The sequence below is a fragment of the Myotis lucifugus genome, unplaced genomic scaffold (genome assembly GCF_000147115.1).
Source record: "Myotis lucifugus unplaced genomic scaffold, Myoluc2.0 scaffold_22, whole genome shotgun sequence".
Lineage (NCBI taxonomy): Eukaryota > Metazoa > Chordata > Mammalia > Chiroptera > Vespertilionidae > Myotis > Myotis lucifugus.
Genome location: NW_005871070.1, coordinates 3875391 through 3891465, shown reverse-complemented (window position 1 = coordinate 3891465; position 16075 = coordinate 3875391). Strand labels below are relative to the sequence as shown.

Sequence of the window (16075 nt, the reverse complement as noted above, 5' to 3'; positions counted from 1 at the left end):
TCAGCCCCCCCAAACCAATCAGGGGCAGGGCCAGCCACCAACCGCTGCGGCCCTCTCCCCAGCTGGCCCCATCCCCGATGGGCCCCCACCACTCCAATCAGCCCACGGCCCCTGCCCCACACCAATTGGATGTGGGGCTGGCTGGCCAACCTCCCACGGCCCCTTCCCCTAATTGGCCCCCCCCCCACCCCATTCAGGGGTGGGGCCGACTGGCCCACCGCCCATAGTCCCTTGTCATGGCTGGCCCTGCCCCCAATCGGCCACCCACCCCAATCGGGGGCAGGGCCTGCTGGCCAATCGTCCTTGGCCCCTCCCCTCAGCCGGCCCAGCCCTAATCGGCCCTGATCAGGGTTGGCTGGCCGGCCAACCTCCTGCCGTCTCCTCCTCCCAACAGGCCCAGCCCTGATCCACCCCGATTGGGGCCGGGCCACCTGGACCCCACCCATGCACAAATTTGTGCACTGGGCCTCTAGTAATAATAATATAGAGTGATAAATGTTATGACATGGAAGTGTTACAGGGGTCTGTGAGAGCACATGAAAAAAGAGCCATATACATGATGGGGAAGGAAGGTAAAAAAAGTAGGAGTAGTTTAGGGAAAGAATTTTCAGAAAAATGATGTTTAAGCTGAGACTAAAAGGATGGATAGGAACTATTCAGAAACATTTTATACCCTAAGATTACTCCATTGTTAAGTAATACACAAACAAAATTAAAACTAAGAACAAAGAAAACCCCCCAAGAATTAATAGAACAGAAATTAATGAGTTATAAAACAGAATATGAGAATATGAGAAACTTCCTTTGAAAAAATTAAGTAGGTTTTTTTTGTATCAATAAAAATAAACACCCAGCCACACCAGTGTGGCTCAGTGGTTGAGGGTCGACCCATGAACCAGGAGATCACAGTTTGATTCCCGGTCAGGGCACATCCCCAGGGCTCGATCCCCAGGAGGGGGCATGCAGGAAGCAGCTGACTGATGATTCTCATTATTGATGTTTCAATTTCTCTCCCTCTCCCTTCCTCTTTTTGAAATCAATAAAAACCTATAAAAATAAAAGCCCACTATAGTGGTAGTGCTTAATTCTCCTAAAACCCTAGTTTACAAAAAAAGAATGTTTAAAAAATAACCAAAAAAAAAAATTTGTTATTGGTACATAATATAAAAAAATGTAAATTATAGCATTAATAATCTATAATGAAAGGAGAAAAGTAAAAAGTTTCTGTATGTTTCAAAATTAATTTATCAGCTTAAAAATAGGAACTTATATTTGTCCTATGGTAACCACACAGGAAAAACCTGCAGTAGATACACAAAAGATTATGATAAAGGAGTCAAAGCATACTGCTACAAAAAGTCATCAAATAACAAGTAAAGACAGCAAGAGGAGAAACAAGGAACAAAGGAGCTATAAAATAGTCAGAAAACAATGAACAAAATGGCAGTAGAAAGTCCTTACCTATCAATAATTACTTCAATTGTAAATGGAATAAATCAAAAGACAGAATGGCTGAATTGATTTAAAAAAAAAGAGAGAGAGAGAGATACAAATGATAGGTTGTCTACAAGAGACTAACTTTAGCTTTAAGGACACACAGAAAATAAGAATAAAGGAATGGAAAAAGATATTTCAAACAAATGATAAACAGAAAAAAAGCAAGGGTAGCTATACATGTATCAAAATAGACTTTGAGTTAAAAATGATCAAAAGAGCCTGGAAGATGTGGCTCAGTGGTTGAATATAGACCCATGAACCAGGAAGTCACAGTTTGATTCCAGGTCAGGGCGCATGCCCAGGTTTCAGGTTCGATCCTCAGTAAGGGGGCATGCAGGAGGGCAGCCGATCAATGATTCTCTCTCATCATTGATGTTTCTATCCCTCTCTTCTCTCCCTTCTTCTCTCTGAAATCAATAAAAACATATTTGAAAAAACAAAGAAGGGAATTCTAAAAGCCATTCAGAATTTTAAAAATATGGTCAAAAGGGATAAAAATGTAATTATATAATGACAAAGTGGTCAATCCATCAAGATGATATAACAATTGTAAATATTTATGTGCCCAATATCAAAGTACCTGTTATGCAAATACTCACAGAAAAAGGAAATTAATAGCAATCCAATAATAGCTGGGAACTCTAATACCACCCCACTGTCAATAATGGAAAGATCATCTCAATAAGACAACAGTGGATTTGAACAACACTCCAGAGTAAATGGACCTAACGGACATATTCAAAATATCTGTCCAAAAGGAGCAGAATGCACATTCTTCTTAAGTGTACACGGAACATTTTCTAGATCATGAGTTAGGCTAGATCACAAAACAAGTCTCAATAAATTAAAAAAGATAGAAATTATATCAAGTATCTTTTCGAACCACAATAAAATTAAACTAGGAACCAACAACAGGAGGAAATCTGGAAAATACACAATACTTTGGAATTTAAATGACACACTCCTGAACAACTAATAAATAAAAACAAAAAACAAAAGGGAAATTTAAAAAATATTTAAGACAAACAAAAATGGAAGTACAACACACTAAAGTTTATAGAATGCAGCAAAAGCAGTTCCAAGAGGGAAGTTTATAGTGTAAACACACATAAAGAAAAACAAACCCACCTAATTTTACAACTACAGGAACTAGAAAAATAAATAAATAAATGAAGTCCAAAGTTAGCAGAAGAAGGAAATAATGAAGATGAGAGTAGAAATAAATTAAACAGAGAATAGGGAACTAGGAAAGATAAAACCAAGAGTTGGTTCTTTGAGAAGATAAAATTAACAAGCCTTTAACTAGGTCGGCAAACCACGGCTCGCGAGCCACATGCGGCTCTTTGGCCCCTTGAGTGTGGCTCTTCCACAAAATACCACATGCGGGCGCGCACATACAGTGCGATTGAAACTTCGTGACCCATGCACAGAAGTCGGTTTTCGGCCAGGGCGAGTCTATTTTGAAGAAGTGGCGTTAGAAGAAGTGGGGGGTGTCGGTCCGTCTGGCGACAGGAGATGCAGCAGGAGATGCGCAGGCGGGCCTCGGGATACGCAGCGCGGGGGAGGTACACTGTTTTGAGGTACATTCGCTGAGGTCGATCCCTTCCAACTCTCCCATCCACACTCATCTCAAATAGATGGGAGGGTTGGAAGGGGTCGACCTCAGCAAACGTACCTCAATCAGATTTACCTCAAGCAAAGGCCAGCTTAGGAGTACCCTAATTAAGTTAATAACAATGTACCTACCAATATAGTTTAAGTTTAAAAAATCTGGCTCTCAAAAGAAATTTCAGTCGTTGTACTGTTGATATTTGGCTCTGCTGACTAATGAGTTTGCCGACCACTGAACTAGACTAACCAAGAAAAAAGAGGTCCCACATAAATGATATTATAAATGAAAAATATAGTTGAAACAACAGAACTAAAAAGGACCGTAATAGATTACTCTGACCAACCACATACCAACAAATTGGACAACCTAGAAAAAATGGATACAAACTACCAAGACTTAATTACAGAGAAATAAAAAGAAACTGAACAGACCAGTGACTACTAAGCAGATTGAATCAGTAATTAAAAACCTCCCAAGAAGAAAAAATTCAGGACCAGATGGTTTCATTGGTGAATTCTACCAAATATTTTAAAAAATTAACACCAATTCTTCCCCAACTCTTTCAAAAAAACTGAAGAGGAAAGAACACTCTCAAGCTCATTTTAAAAGGCCTGCATTATCCTGATAAAAAGACAGATAAGAACACTACAAGAAAACTATAGGCCAATGTCATTAATGACTGTAGATGCAAAAATACTCAACAAAATATTAGCAACAGAATTGAACAGCACATGAAAGAATCATATAACATTATAAAGTGAGCGGCATCCCTTGTATGCAAGGATGGTTCAACATCTGCAAATCAATAAATGCAATACATCACATTAACAGAATAAAAGATAAAAATCACACATTTATCTCAACAGATTCAGAAAAAGCATTTGACAAAATTCAACATCCATTCATGATAAAACTCACACAAATTGGGTAAACAAGGAATGTACCTCAACATAATAAAGGCCATATATGACAAACCCACAGCTAACACAATACTCAATGGGCTTTTACTCTAAGATCAGGAATTAGATCAGGGTGCCTACTCTCATTATCACTATTCAAAATAGCAATCAAGCAAGAAGAAGAAATAAAAGACATCTAAATCGGAAAGGAAAAAATAAAATTATGTCTGTTTGCAGAGGACATAATTTTATATAGAGAAATCCAAAAAATTTCATCAAAAAAACTGTTAAACTAATAAACAAATTCAGTAAAGTTTTAGGACACAAAGTTGACATGCAAAAGTCACCAATAATAAGTTATCTGAAAGAGAAATAAAGAAAACAAGCCCGTTTATAACAGCATCAAAAAATACTTAACAATAAATTTAACCAAGGCAGTAAACAATCTTTACAATGAAAACTATAAAACAACAATGAAAGATATTCAAGAAACAAATAAACAGAAAGATTACCTATGCTCATGGATTGGAAGAATTAATATTGTGAAAATGTTCATACTACCCAAAGTAATCTATAGATTCAGTACAATCCTATCAAGATTCCAATGGTATTTTTTACAAAGTAGAAAAAAAATTCTAAAATTTGTATGAAACCACAATAGTCTATATAGGCAAAGCAATCCCGAGAAAGAAAAACCTAGCTGGAGGTATCACACTTCTTTATTTCAAGCTACCATATATTACAAAGCTACAGTAAGTGAAACAGTATAGCACTGGCATAAAAACATATACAAGTATATCACAAACATTACCTTGAAATGGATTAATGAATTCAGTGTAATACCTGAAACCATAAAATTCCTAGGAGAAAAACAGTATAAGCTCCTTTATATTAAACTTGGCAATGATTTTATGGATATGATATCAAAGCACAAGCAACAAAACAAAACAAAAATGAACACAAACAAGTGGGACTACAAAGTAAAAAGCTTCTACACAGCAGGCAAAAGAAATGATAAACAAAATGAAAAGTAAACATATGGAACAGAATAAAATATTTATAAACTACATATCTGATAAGGGGTTAGTATGCAAAATACATAAGAAATTTATATGCCTCAAATGCAATAAAACAAATCACCCAATTAAAAATGGATAAAGGACCTAAATAGACATTTTCCCAAAGAAGATATTCACATAACCAACTAGTACAGGAAAAGGTGCTCAACAATCTTAATCATTAGGGAAATGCAAATCAAAATGACAAGGAGATATCACTCACACCTATTAGAACGACTAGTATCAAAAAGACAAGAGATAAAAAGTGTTGGCAAGGATGTAGAGAAATGGGAATATTTAGATACTGTTGGTGAGAATGCATTTTGGTGTAGCCACTATGAAACAGTATGGAGGTTCCTCAAGAAATTAAAAATATAACTATAATATGATCCAGCAATCCCACTTCTGGCTACATAGCCAAAGGAAACAAAATCCCTGTATCAAAGATATACCTATACCTCATGTGCACTGTAGCATCTATATATATGAAAGGCTAAGTGACTGACCGTCTAGCCCAGTGGTTGGCAAACTCATTAGTCAACAGAGCCAAATATCAACAGTACAACGATTGAAATTTCTTTTGAGAGCCAAATTTTTTAAACTTAAACTATATAGGTAGGTACATTGTTATTGATTAGGGTACTCCTAAGCTGGCCTTTGCTAAAATAATAATAAAGCCACCAACACAAAATAATTACAATTCTTAAATTGATGACAAAAATACCTGTAGGACTTGCAGCTGGTTGGAAAAACATAGGTAACTTTATGCTTCGCGTAGGTACTTTTGTCACCCGCGCGCGATTTGCGGACGCAACTAGCCCTAACCACTGCACAATGATATTGCTGACTGACTGGCTCACTCAACTCCTGCATGAATCGCGCGCCTCCCCCGCGCTGCATATCCCGGGGCCCACATGCACCACGTCTCCCGTCGCCCGACTGATCTGAGATGAGTGTGGATGGGAGAGTTGGAAGGGATCGACCTCAGCGAATGTATCTCAAAACAATGTACCTCCCCCGCGCTGCGTATCCCGAGGCCCGCCTGCGCATCTCCTGCTGCATCTCCTGTTGCCAGACGGACCGACACCCCCCACTTCTTCTAACACCACTTCTTCAAAATAGACTCGCTCTGGCCGAAAACCGACTTCTGTGCATGGGTCACGAAGTTTCAATCGCACTGTATGTGCGCGCCCGCATGTGGTATTTTGTGGAAGAGCCACACTCAAGGGGCCAAAGAGCCGCATGTGGCTCGCGAGCCGTGGTTTGCCGACCACTGGTTTAGCCGGTACATATGATGCACACTGGCAATTTAAAAATAAACGTTGACTCGCGCATGCGTGATACATATAAAGCTCTCACTGGCGCCAATCACACGCGTGTTTTAATTTTATAACACTATATTATATATACTATTTTGACATGTAATTTTTTGCAGTAATGTAATTACTGTGCAATCTTTTAATTCATTTTCTTTCAATGTGCAAGAATCCGTTCACCAGGCCACTAGTTATTTTTAATAGTCAAGACAAGGAAACAACCTAAGTGTCCATGGATGGACCAAGAAATTGAGAAAAAGTTATCTATATCTAATCTATACTTATACCTATGATTTCAGCCATAAGAAAGAAGGAAATCCCTTCATTTGTTAACTTAAATGAAACTTGAGAGCATTACATTAAGTGAAATAACACAGTGAAAGAAAAATACGTATGTATGCCCTCATTTATATATGGAATCTAAAAAAAACCTAAACTCATAGAAACCAAGACAGAATGGTGGCTTCCAGGGGCAGAGGTTGGGGGTGGGCAAAATGGGTGAAGGTGGTAAAGGGTACAAAGTTCCAGTTACAAGACAAATAAGTTATGAGAATGTAATGTACAGCATGATTACTATAGTTAACAATACAGTATATTTGAAAATTATTAACAGCAGATTTCGAAAGTTCTCACTACACAAAAAAATTGCACCTGTGTAAGGTGATACAGAAGCTTACTAACTTTATTATGGCAATCATTTGACAATATATACATGTATAAGTCATTACATTTAAACTTATATAATATTATATGTCAATTATATTGCAACAAAGCTGGGGAGAAAACACTGAAGGGATGATATGAGAATACATAAATAAATTAATTTGTTCTTAAAATGAAAAAGCAAAAAATAAATAAATAAATAAAACAACCCCCCCCCCCCACCAAACCTAAAATAAGAAAAGAAATGTAACAAAATTATAGCACCACATATGAATTTCTAGGAGTATTTATTTTGAAAGTCTCAATGAATTGGATTTTTGTAAAAAACAAAACTACTAAAATTGACCCAAGACCTAAAATAAAACCTGAGGAGGCTAGTAATAATAATAATAATAATAATAATAAAAACAAACTAAAAGAATTAGAAATTTTACTTATTCTTCCAAATTTTCAAAGAACAGATAATACTTTATAAAACTGGCTATAACTTTAATTTTAAGAATCTAATAAGGACAAACAAAAAACTAATTATAGAATATGCTAACAGATAGATTATATGCCCTAATTCAAAATAAAATTCTAGTAAATTTAATACAACAGGAAGTCAAAAGACCTAGCAGAGTTCATCCCAAGAATGTAATAATTATTTAATATCAGTAATCTAGTGATATTGAAATACAATATCCATCAATTAGTCAAGAAAACAACACTATATGAAAATCTGAACCAATGCTGAAAAAAATTCTGGTAACATTTAACAACCTTTCATTATAAAAACTTCCAGAAAACAGGCTATTTCCTTAGCATGATAAAAAAAAAAAAGTACCTATTTTAAACCAGCAACCAAAGATATCCATTCTTACTATAACTATGAAACACTGTAGTGCAATTTCTGGTCAGTGAAATAAGACAGGATATAAGCAAAACATGCATGATGTTTAGGAAGGAAATTATTTGCAGAAAATGACCACACAATTAAACAAATCCTAAGAGGGATCTAAGATGGCAGAGGAGCAGGTAGAAGTTACACTTATTTCCTCCCAAGACCAAATCAGAAATACAACTAAATTATAGAGCAATCAAACTGAGTAACTAACTAATCACTAGCTGAACAGAAGTCTTATAACAGGATATACAGAAGAAGCCCATCAAAAGTGGTAGGAAGTGTAGATGCTCCAGTGCCAAAAGAGGAGCCCACAGGGCACCTGACTGTGAAAATCAGCAGGGAATCCATCCATGAGGGTGAGACAGGATACTGCTAAAAACCCAGGTGCCCTCTTAAAGGGCCAGCATACACGATCTTGATGGGAGACACTCACCCTGGGCTCCAATGAGGGATGGCAACTCAGAGTAGACTGGAGTCATACCGGGAAAAATTTGGTTATATGGCTTTAGGGAGAGGAATAGAGGGACAGCTGCCAATGTCACTGTACTGAGTTAGACGCCATCTCTCCTGGGATGAGCCCAGCCTAGATACAGCATAGTTTGGGGAGATGCACTAGCCCAACCCTCCTGATTCCATGTAGAGCCATCCTGCCAATCACCAGACCCTGCTGGGGCAAAGTCCACTTCATGGGATTAGGCTCTGAAAAGTCAGCCTGAGGGTCGATCACACCCACAGATGGGCCAAGATAAATTAAGACTCAATTGCAACCACTCTAGCTGGTTTGGCTCAGTGGATAGAGCACTGGCCCTCAGATTGAAGAGTCCCAGGTTTGATTCTGGTCAAGGGCATGTACTTTGGTTGCAGGCTCGATCCTGGGCCCTGGTATGGGTGTATGCGGAAGGCAACCAATCAATGTATCACTCTCAAACATCAATGTTTCTCTCTCTGTGTCTCTCCCCCTCCTTTTCACTCTCTCTAAAAATCAATGGAAAAATATCCTCGGGTAAGGATTAACAAACAACAACAACAAAGAAGAGTCAATTACAACAGAATGGAACACATAACCCACACAAAGGACAATCTTGGAGCACCTAGCTCAGGTGATCAGGGGCAATGCACTACTGAGTCCCAAAGGACACCCACTACATATGACCACCATACCAAGACGAAGATAGAGTAGATCTACCTCATACACAGAAACAAACACAGAGAGACAGCCAAAATGGGGAGACAAAGAATCATACCTCTAATGAAAGAATAGGAGAAAACGAACTCAATGAAAATGGAGGAAAGCAATCTACCAGATACAGAGTTCAAAACAATGGTTATAAGAATGCTCAAGGAACTTAGGGGAAGAATGGATGAACACAGTGAGAACTTAAAAAGAGAGATAATAAGCATAAAAATGACATAGAAACCATTTAAAGAAGTCAGAAATGAAGAATACAACATCTCAAATGAAGAATGTACCAGAAGGAATAAACAAGTACCTATTAGAAGGAATAAAAAATAATCTAATCAGCAATTTGGAAAACCAGGTAGCAGAAAACACCCAATCACAACAGGAAAAAAAAAAGAATTTTAAAAAATGAGGATAATTTAAGGGACCTCTAGGACAATATGAAATGTAGCAACATTCACATCATAGGGGTACCAGAGAAGAGAGAGAGCAAGCAATTGAGAACCTATTTGAAAAAATAGTGACTGAAAACTTCCCTAACCTGGTGAAGAAAATAGATATACAAGTCCAGGAAGCACAAAGAATCCCAAACAAGATGAACCTGAAAAGGTCCATACCAAGTCACATCATAATTAAAATAGCAAAGGTTAAAGACAAAGAGAGAATCCTAAAAGCTGGAAGAGAAAGACAGTTACCTACAAGGGAACTCCCATAAGACTGCCAGCTGATTTCTCAACAGAAACTTTGTAGGCCAAATAAGATTGGCACAAAATATTCAAAATGATTAAAATCAAGGACCTAAAACCAAGATTACTCTACCCAGTACAACTATCATTTAAAATTGAAGGAGAAATAAAAAGTTTGCCAGACAAGAAAAGGCTAAAAGAATTCATCACCACCAAACCAGTATTACATGAAATGCTAATGGACTTCTATAAGAAGAAAAAAGGAGGGGGAAAAAAAGAACATAATTATAAAGAATAAAATGGGAATAAATATGAAACTATCAATAATTACTTTAAATGTAAATGGCTTAAATTCTCCAATCAAAAGACATAGAATAGAAGAATGAGTAAGAAAGCAAGACCCATATATAAGCTATTTACAAGAGACCTGTGTCAGAACAAAAGATACACACAGACTAAAAGTAAAGGGATGGAAAAAGATATTTCATGCAAATGGAAAGGAAAAAAAAGCTGGGGTAGCAATACTTATATCTGACAAAATAGACTTTAAAACAAAGGCTATATTAAAAGACAAAGAAGGACACTACATAATGATAAAGGGAGCAATCCAAAAGGGGGATATAAACATTTATGTGCCCAACAAAGGAGTGCCAAAATATGTAAAGCAAATCTTGATGGGCATAAAAGGATTGATCAACAGTAATACGGTCATAGGGGATTTTAATACTCTAATAACATCAATGGATAGATCTCCCAGACAGAAAATAAATAAGGAAATGGTGGCCTTAAATGACACACCAGATGAGGTGGATTTAATTGATATCTTCAGAGCATTTCACCCCAAAGCAGTGAAATATACATTTTTCAGGTGCACATGGAACATTTTCTAGGATGGACCACATGTTAGTACATAAAACAAGTCAATAAATTTAAGAGACTGAAATCATATCAAATATATAAATGGGATGAAACTAGAAATCAATCACAAGAAAAAACTGAAAAACCCACAAAGACATTAATAGTAAATAATATGTTATTAAACAATGAATGAGTTAACAATGAGATCAAGGGGGGAAAAATCAAGATACTTTGACACTAATGAAAATGAGAACACAAAAGCCTAAAATCTGCGGGACACATCAAAAGAAGTCCTAAGAAGAAAATAGCAATACTGGCTTACCTCAAGAAACAAGAAAAATCTCAAATAAACAATCTAACCTTCCACCTAAAGGAATCAGAAAGAGAACAACAAAGTCCAAAGTGAGAAGGAAGGAAATAGTAAAGATCAGAGTGGAAATAAATGACATAGAGTCTAAAACAAATAAAAACAATGTAAAAGATCAATAAAACCAGAGGATGGTTCTTTGAAAAGATAAACAAGATGGATAAACCTTTAACCAGACACATCAAGAAAAACAGAGGACCCAAGTAAATAAAATGAGAAATGAGAGAGGAGAAGTAACAACTGACACCACAGAAATACACAGGATTATAAGAAAATACTATTAATTATATACCAACTAATTGGACAATCTGGAATAGATAAATTCCTTGAAACATACAATCTTGCAAGGCTGAATCAAGAAAAACTAGAAAATCTGAAGAGACAAATTACAACAAAATTGAAGCAGTAATCAAATAACTCCCAATAAAGAAAAATCCTGGATCAGATGGCTTCACAGGAGAATTTTACCAAACATTCAAAGAACTAATACCTATCCTTTTCAAACTATTCAAAAAAATTCAAGAGTAGGAAGATCCCAAGCTCCTTTTCTGAAGCAAACATTATCCCGATTCTAAAACCAGATAAAGACACTACAAAGAAAGAAAATTATAGGTCATTATCTCGGATGAACATAGATCCAAAAATCCACAAAAAAATATTAACAAATCAAATTCAACAATACATTAAAAAGGTGATATACCACGATCAGGTGAGATTTACTCCTGGCATGCAAGGTTGGCACAATATCTGCAATCATCAAGAAATCAACAAACAAGTGTTGGTGAGGATGCGGAGAAAAGGAATCCTCATGTATTGTTGATGGGATTGCAGATTGGTGTAACCACTATGAAAAACAGTGTGGAGGTTCCCAAAATAAAAAATGAAACTGCCTTATGACCCAGTGATTCCATTTCTGGGTATGTAATTGAAGAAACCCAAAACAGTAATTCGAAGGAATATGCACCCCCATGTTCATTGCAGTGTTATTTACAAGAGCCAAGATTTGGAAGCAGCCCAAGCGCCCATCAACAGATGATTGAATAAAGATGTGGTACATATACACAATGGAATATTACTTAGCCATAAAAAAAGAATAAAATCTTACCATATGCAACAGCATATATGGACCTAAGTGCAGTAAGTCAGAGAAAGACAAATACCATATAATTTTATGTATATGGTGAGGTTGAAGTTATATAGGTATTCTTATACAATGTTGGTAACACTAGAAATTAGTATGCTTTGGCCTAATAATTATATTTCTAGAAATCTACTATAGGGTAAGACATTTTAAAAAAATTAAATGTCCAATAACTGAGCATCATAAAAAATTTTTTTTGAAGAATATCAAAATGGCTGAGAAAAATGTTTACAATATAATATACATTTTAAAAAAGATAACTTACTATATATTACTGACTCCAGTTTTGTAAAATAAAAAAATCATAAGTATATGTCTATCAAAAAAGAAATAATGAAAATACATAAGCAATTGTTAACAATAGTTTTATAAATATATGGTTTATTTTTGTTTTATAATAGCCAAAGAAATGAAACATTATTTTAAAAAGATCATTCTAAGGAAAGTTTTTTAAAAAAGCACCTATCAGTTAGGAATTAAGGAAACGAATAAAGATTATACTATTCCATAAATTTGGTAGTAATAGGCATGAAGAGATAGACTATAACTTGGAAGGATAGTAACAGGGAAGTTTTGTTTTCTTTAAAGGCAGATTACAAACATGCATATGGTAAGAGGAGTAAGTAGAAAATCAAGATAAAAAAGAGATAACTTTTTGAAGATCCAGAGCAGGCAGAGAAGGTGAGAAGGAAAAGTATAGATGGGGGGTGGGGAGGCTTTTCTGAAACTGAAAGAGAAGAGAAGATGGTTCAACATAGAAATTTTAAAGAGACACAGATGTAAGGCAGAGTGTTTGATGTGGGAAAGACCTGAATGATCTTATTCAATTTGCATTCCTGTAATATATGTAGTGATGGCATGGTGGATGGCTTGTTTCAAACTAGTTCCCCAATTGTCAGAAATCACTGGGTTTAATTAATGACACTAATGTGTGTCAAATGTGAATGTGTGGAGGAAGACTAAAGGTTAAGAACTGCTGTTCTAGCACACTGTCTTTCATACAGGAGGTCAAACATTTGAACTGAATTCTTAGTGAAGTTAGAATAAAGAGACCTTTTGACAATAATGAAGGGTTTGAGTGAACAGGAATAAGAAATTTGACAAACAGTTGGGAAGACTGTTGAAGTAAAGAAGTATTAATCTACAGTAAGGCTTTATATCACACTGGTTTGATAATTTTCTCTAGTAATGTACTGCTGCCTAGGAGTAGAGAAAATACATATTAAAAATGATTCTGGCTCGGGCAGTGTGGCTCAGTGGTTGAATGTAGACCTATGAACCAGGAGGTCACAATTAGATTCCTGGTCAGGACACATGCCCAGGTTGCAGGCTGGATCTCCAGTAGGAGTGTGCAGGAGTTCGCCAATCAATGATTCTCTCTCATCATTGATGTTTCTATCTCTGTCTCCCTCTACCTTTCTCTCTGAAATCAATAAAAAAAAAAGATTCTGATTATAGAATTGATTACTGTCATATATATAAAGTCAAATATAGAACCGTTTTTAGGGTCTTAAATATGGCATTTTAAAAGTAGGTGACAGTGTGTGAGTTTGCTGGACAGAAAGGCAAGTGGAATCAGAGGTGGATGGACATATTTATTGTGGGAAAAGTAAAAGTAAAAAATTGGAGATATGAAAGTATAAAACCCCAGTTGAGTTAAAATGTGAGAGTGAGAAATGTAGATGTTAAGGAGGTTGTAAATTTTAGATCTAAGAAATACAGGTATTTGCCCAGCCGGCCTGGCTCAGTGGTTGAGCATCAACCTAGGAACCAGGAGGTCAGGGTTCGATTCCCGGTCGGGGCACATGCCCGGGTTGCAGGCTTGATCCCGTGTGGGGCGTGCAGGAGGCAGCCGATCCATGATTCTCTCTCATCATTGATGTTTCTATCTCTCTCTCCCTATCCCTTCCTCTCTGAAATCAATAAAAATATACTTTAAAAAAAGTACAATTATTCTTAATAATGATGATATCCAAAATGCCGCTTTATAAATGAATTTCTAGTTATATTGCCCAAAAGCACCTATCCAAAAATTTCATTTTTATGAATCTAGAAAGGAAAGTAGCACATATACATGGATTAACCCTATGAGAATTTCAGTTAAGTAATATTTTGTTGCTTCTAGTACTGGTTTCCCATTAAATTTTATCCAGATACACCAGGAAACTATGATATAATGGGGTTTTATGCATAAAAATCCACATTATCCAGCTTGCAACCTGGGCATTTGCCCTGACCGGGAATCGAATTGTGACCACCTGGTTCATAGTGGCAATTAACTGTATTTGGATATACCATAAGGCATATCCAAGGGCTTAAAGAGAAATCAGATTTATAGCAATAAAACCAACTACATCCATTTTCTTTATGCCATTAGTATTTTTTGTTAGGTACTATCTTGTATTCACCAGTCATTTCAATTGAGGCCTCTTAGACTAATCAAAAAGGTATATTTGCGCCGTCTAAGAATGGGAAAACAAACAAAAAAATTTATAGGTTCAATTAAATTTCTGTAATTCAAAAGATGATTCTGAAATGCATAAAAAAGGTATAAATAATTCAAATATACCTAACATCTTGATATTTTCATTTAAAAGTTTATTATTTCTAAGGTATAAAATACAGTTTCTGCTCAGAAAGTTGTAACTCAGCAATACAGTACTATTCATACAAACAGAGAAATAGCTGACAGTTGACAGTTATAAATTTGAGATTTTCCAACAACTTACCACTGTCTTGAATCCAAGTTCCTAAGTTCTCTAAGTAGTTTTTCATTTTTCTTTAGGAGATGAAAGCTCCTCCTAAACAGATAAATTTATAAACATTTTCATTACCTTTGCAGTGAGTGACATGGCAGTCCCAGAAATATTTTCTATTCTACTCATGCAATTCTTCATAGTTGACTTGCCTTATCATACTTCTAACACAAAAGAAAACAGACCTTAAAAAACAAGTAAGGCCCAAGCTGGTTTGGCTGTGAATAAGGCCTAGAGACTGAAGGGTCCCGGGTTTGATTTTGGTCAAGGGCACATGCCTGGGTTGCGGGCTTGATCCCCAGTAGGGGGCATGCAGGAGGCAGCTGATCAATGAATGATTCTCTCTTATCATTGATGTGTCTATCTCTCTCTCCCTCTCCCTTCCTCTCTTGAAATCAATGAAAAAAAATATTTTTCAAAAAAGAAACATGTGTCATTATTTCTACCCAGACCCTCATATATTTCTATCAGTGGATCATTATCTATTTCATTTTTCTTTGCAGATGCTGTGAGCTTCCCAAACTCATATCCAGAAAAAAAAAAGAAATAAAAATACTTGTAGATTCCTTCTCAAGAGTTTCATTAGGTTAGAAAGTTTTTTCCTCATGAGAAATAAAATATTCTCAACATCGAAATCATTACCAAGTAAGCATGTGTAATATAGATGGAATTTGCTTTCTTCCTTGATTTATATTGTATTTTTTACATGTAAAAATGTATGTATAAGTTTTACCAAATATGTTCTATAGGTACAAAATGCAGCAGTCTCCCCTGCCCTTTATCCTGGTTTCAGTTACCAGTGGTCAACTGAGGTACGAAAACATTAAATAGAAAATTATAGAAATAAACAATTCATAAATTTTGCATGCCATTTTGAGTAGCATGATGAAATCTCACTGTCCCGCTCCAGCTTGCCTGGGACATGAATTATCCCTTTGTCCAGTGTATCCACATTGTATACCCTACCTGTCAGTCACTTAATAGTCACTTCGGTTATCAAAGACAGAGAAACCACATTCACATAACTTTGTTTACAGTACTATTTTATTATTAGTTATTGTTAATCTCTTACTGTGCCTAAGTTAAAAATAAACTATTTAGAGGTATGTCTATATATGTATATGTGTGTGTGTATATATATATCTATATATATATA

The 16075-nt window shown here is 36.0% G+C and overlaps 1 protein-coding gene across 15 annotated transcripts in view; it reads right to left on the bottom strand.

Annotated features, from left to right (window-relative positions):
- RALGAPA1 (Ral GTPase activating protein catalytic alpha subunit 1) overlaps positions 1 to 16075 on the bottom strand; it is a 281001-nt gene that overhangs the window by 82368 nt on the left and 182558 nt on the right. For 13 of the 15 annotated variants that reach the window (XM_023751509.1, XM_023751508.1, XM_023751514.1 and 10 more), the window contains one exon: positions 14893 to 14964. In XM_023751509.1, the coding sequence (XP_023607277.1) occupies positions 14893 to 14964 (72 nt within the window). Of the gene's footprint in view, positions 1 to 13544; positions 13587 to 14571; positions 14626 to 14892; positions 14965 to 16075 lie in introns of those variants that run through there. The other 2 variants (XR_002828508.1, XM_023751513.1) reach the window with 2 other exon arrangements.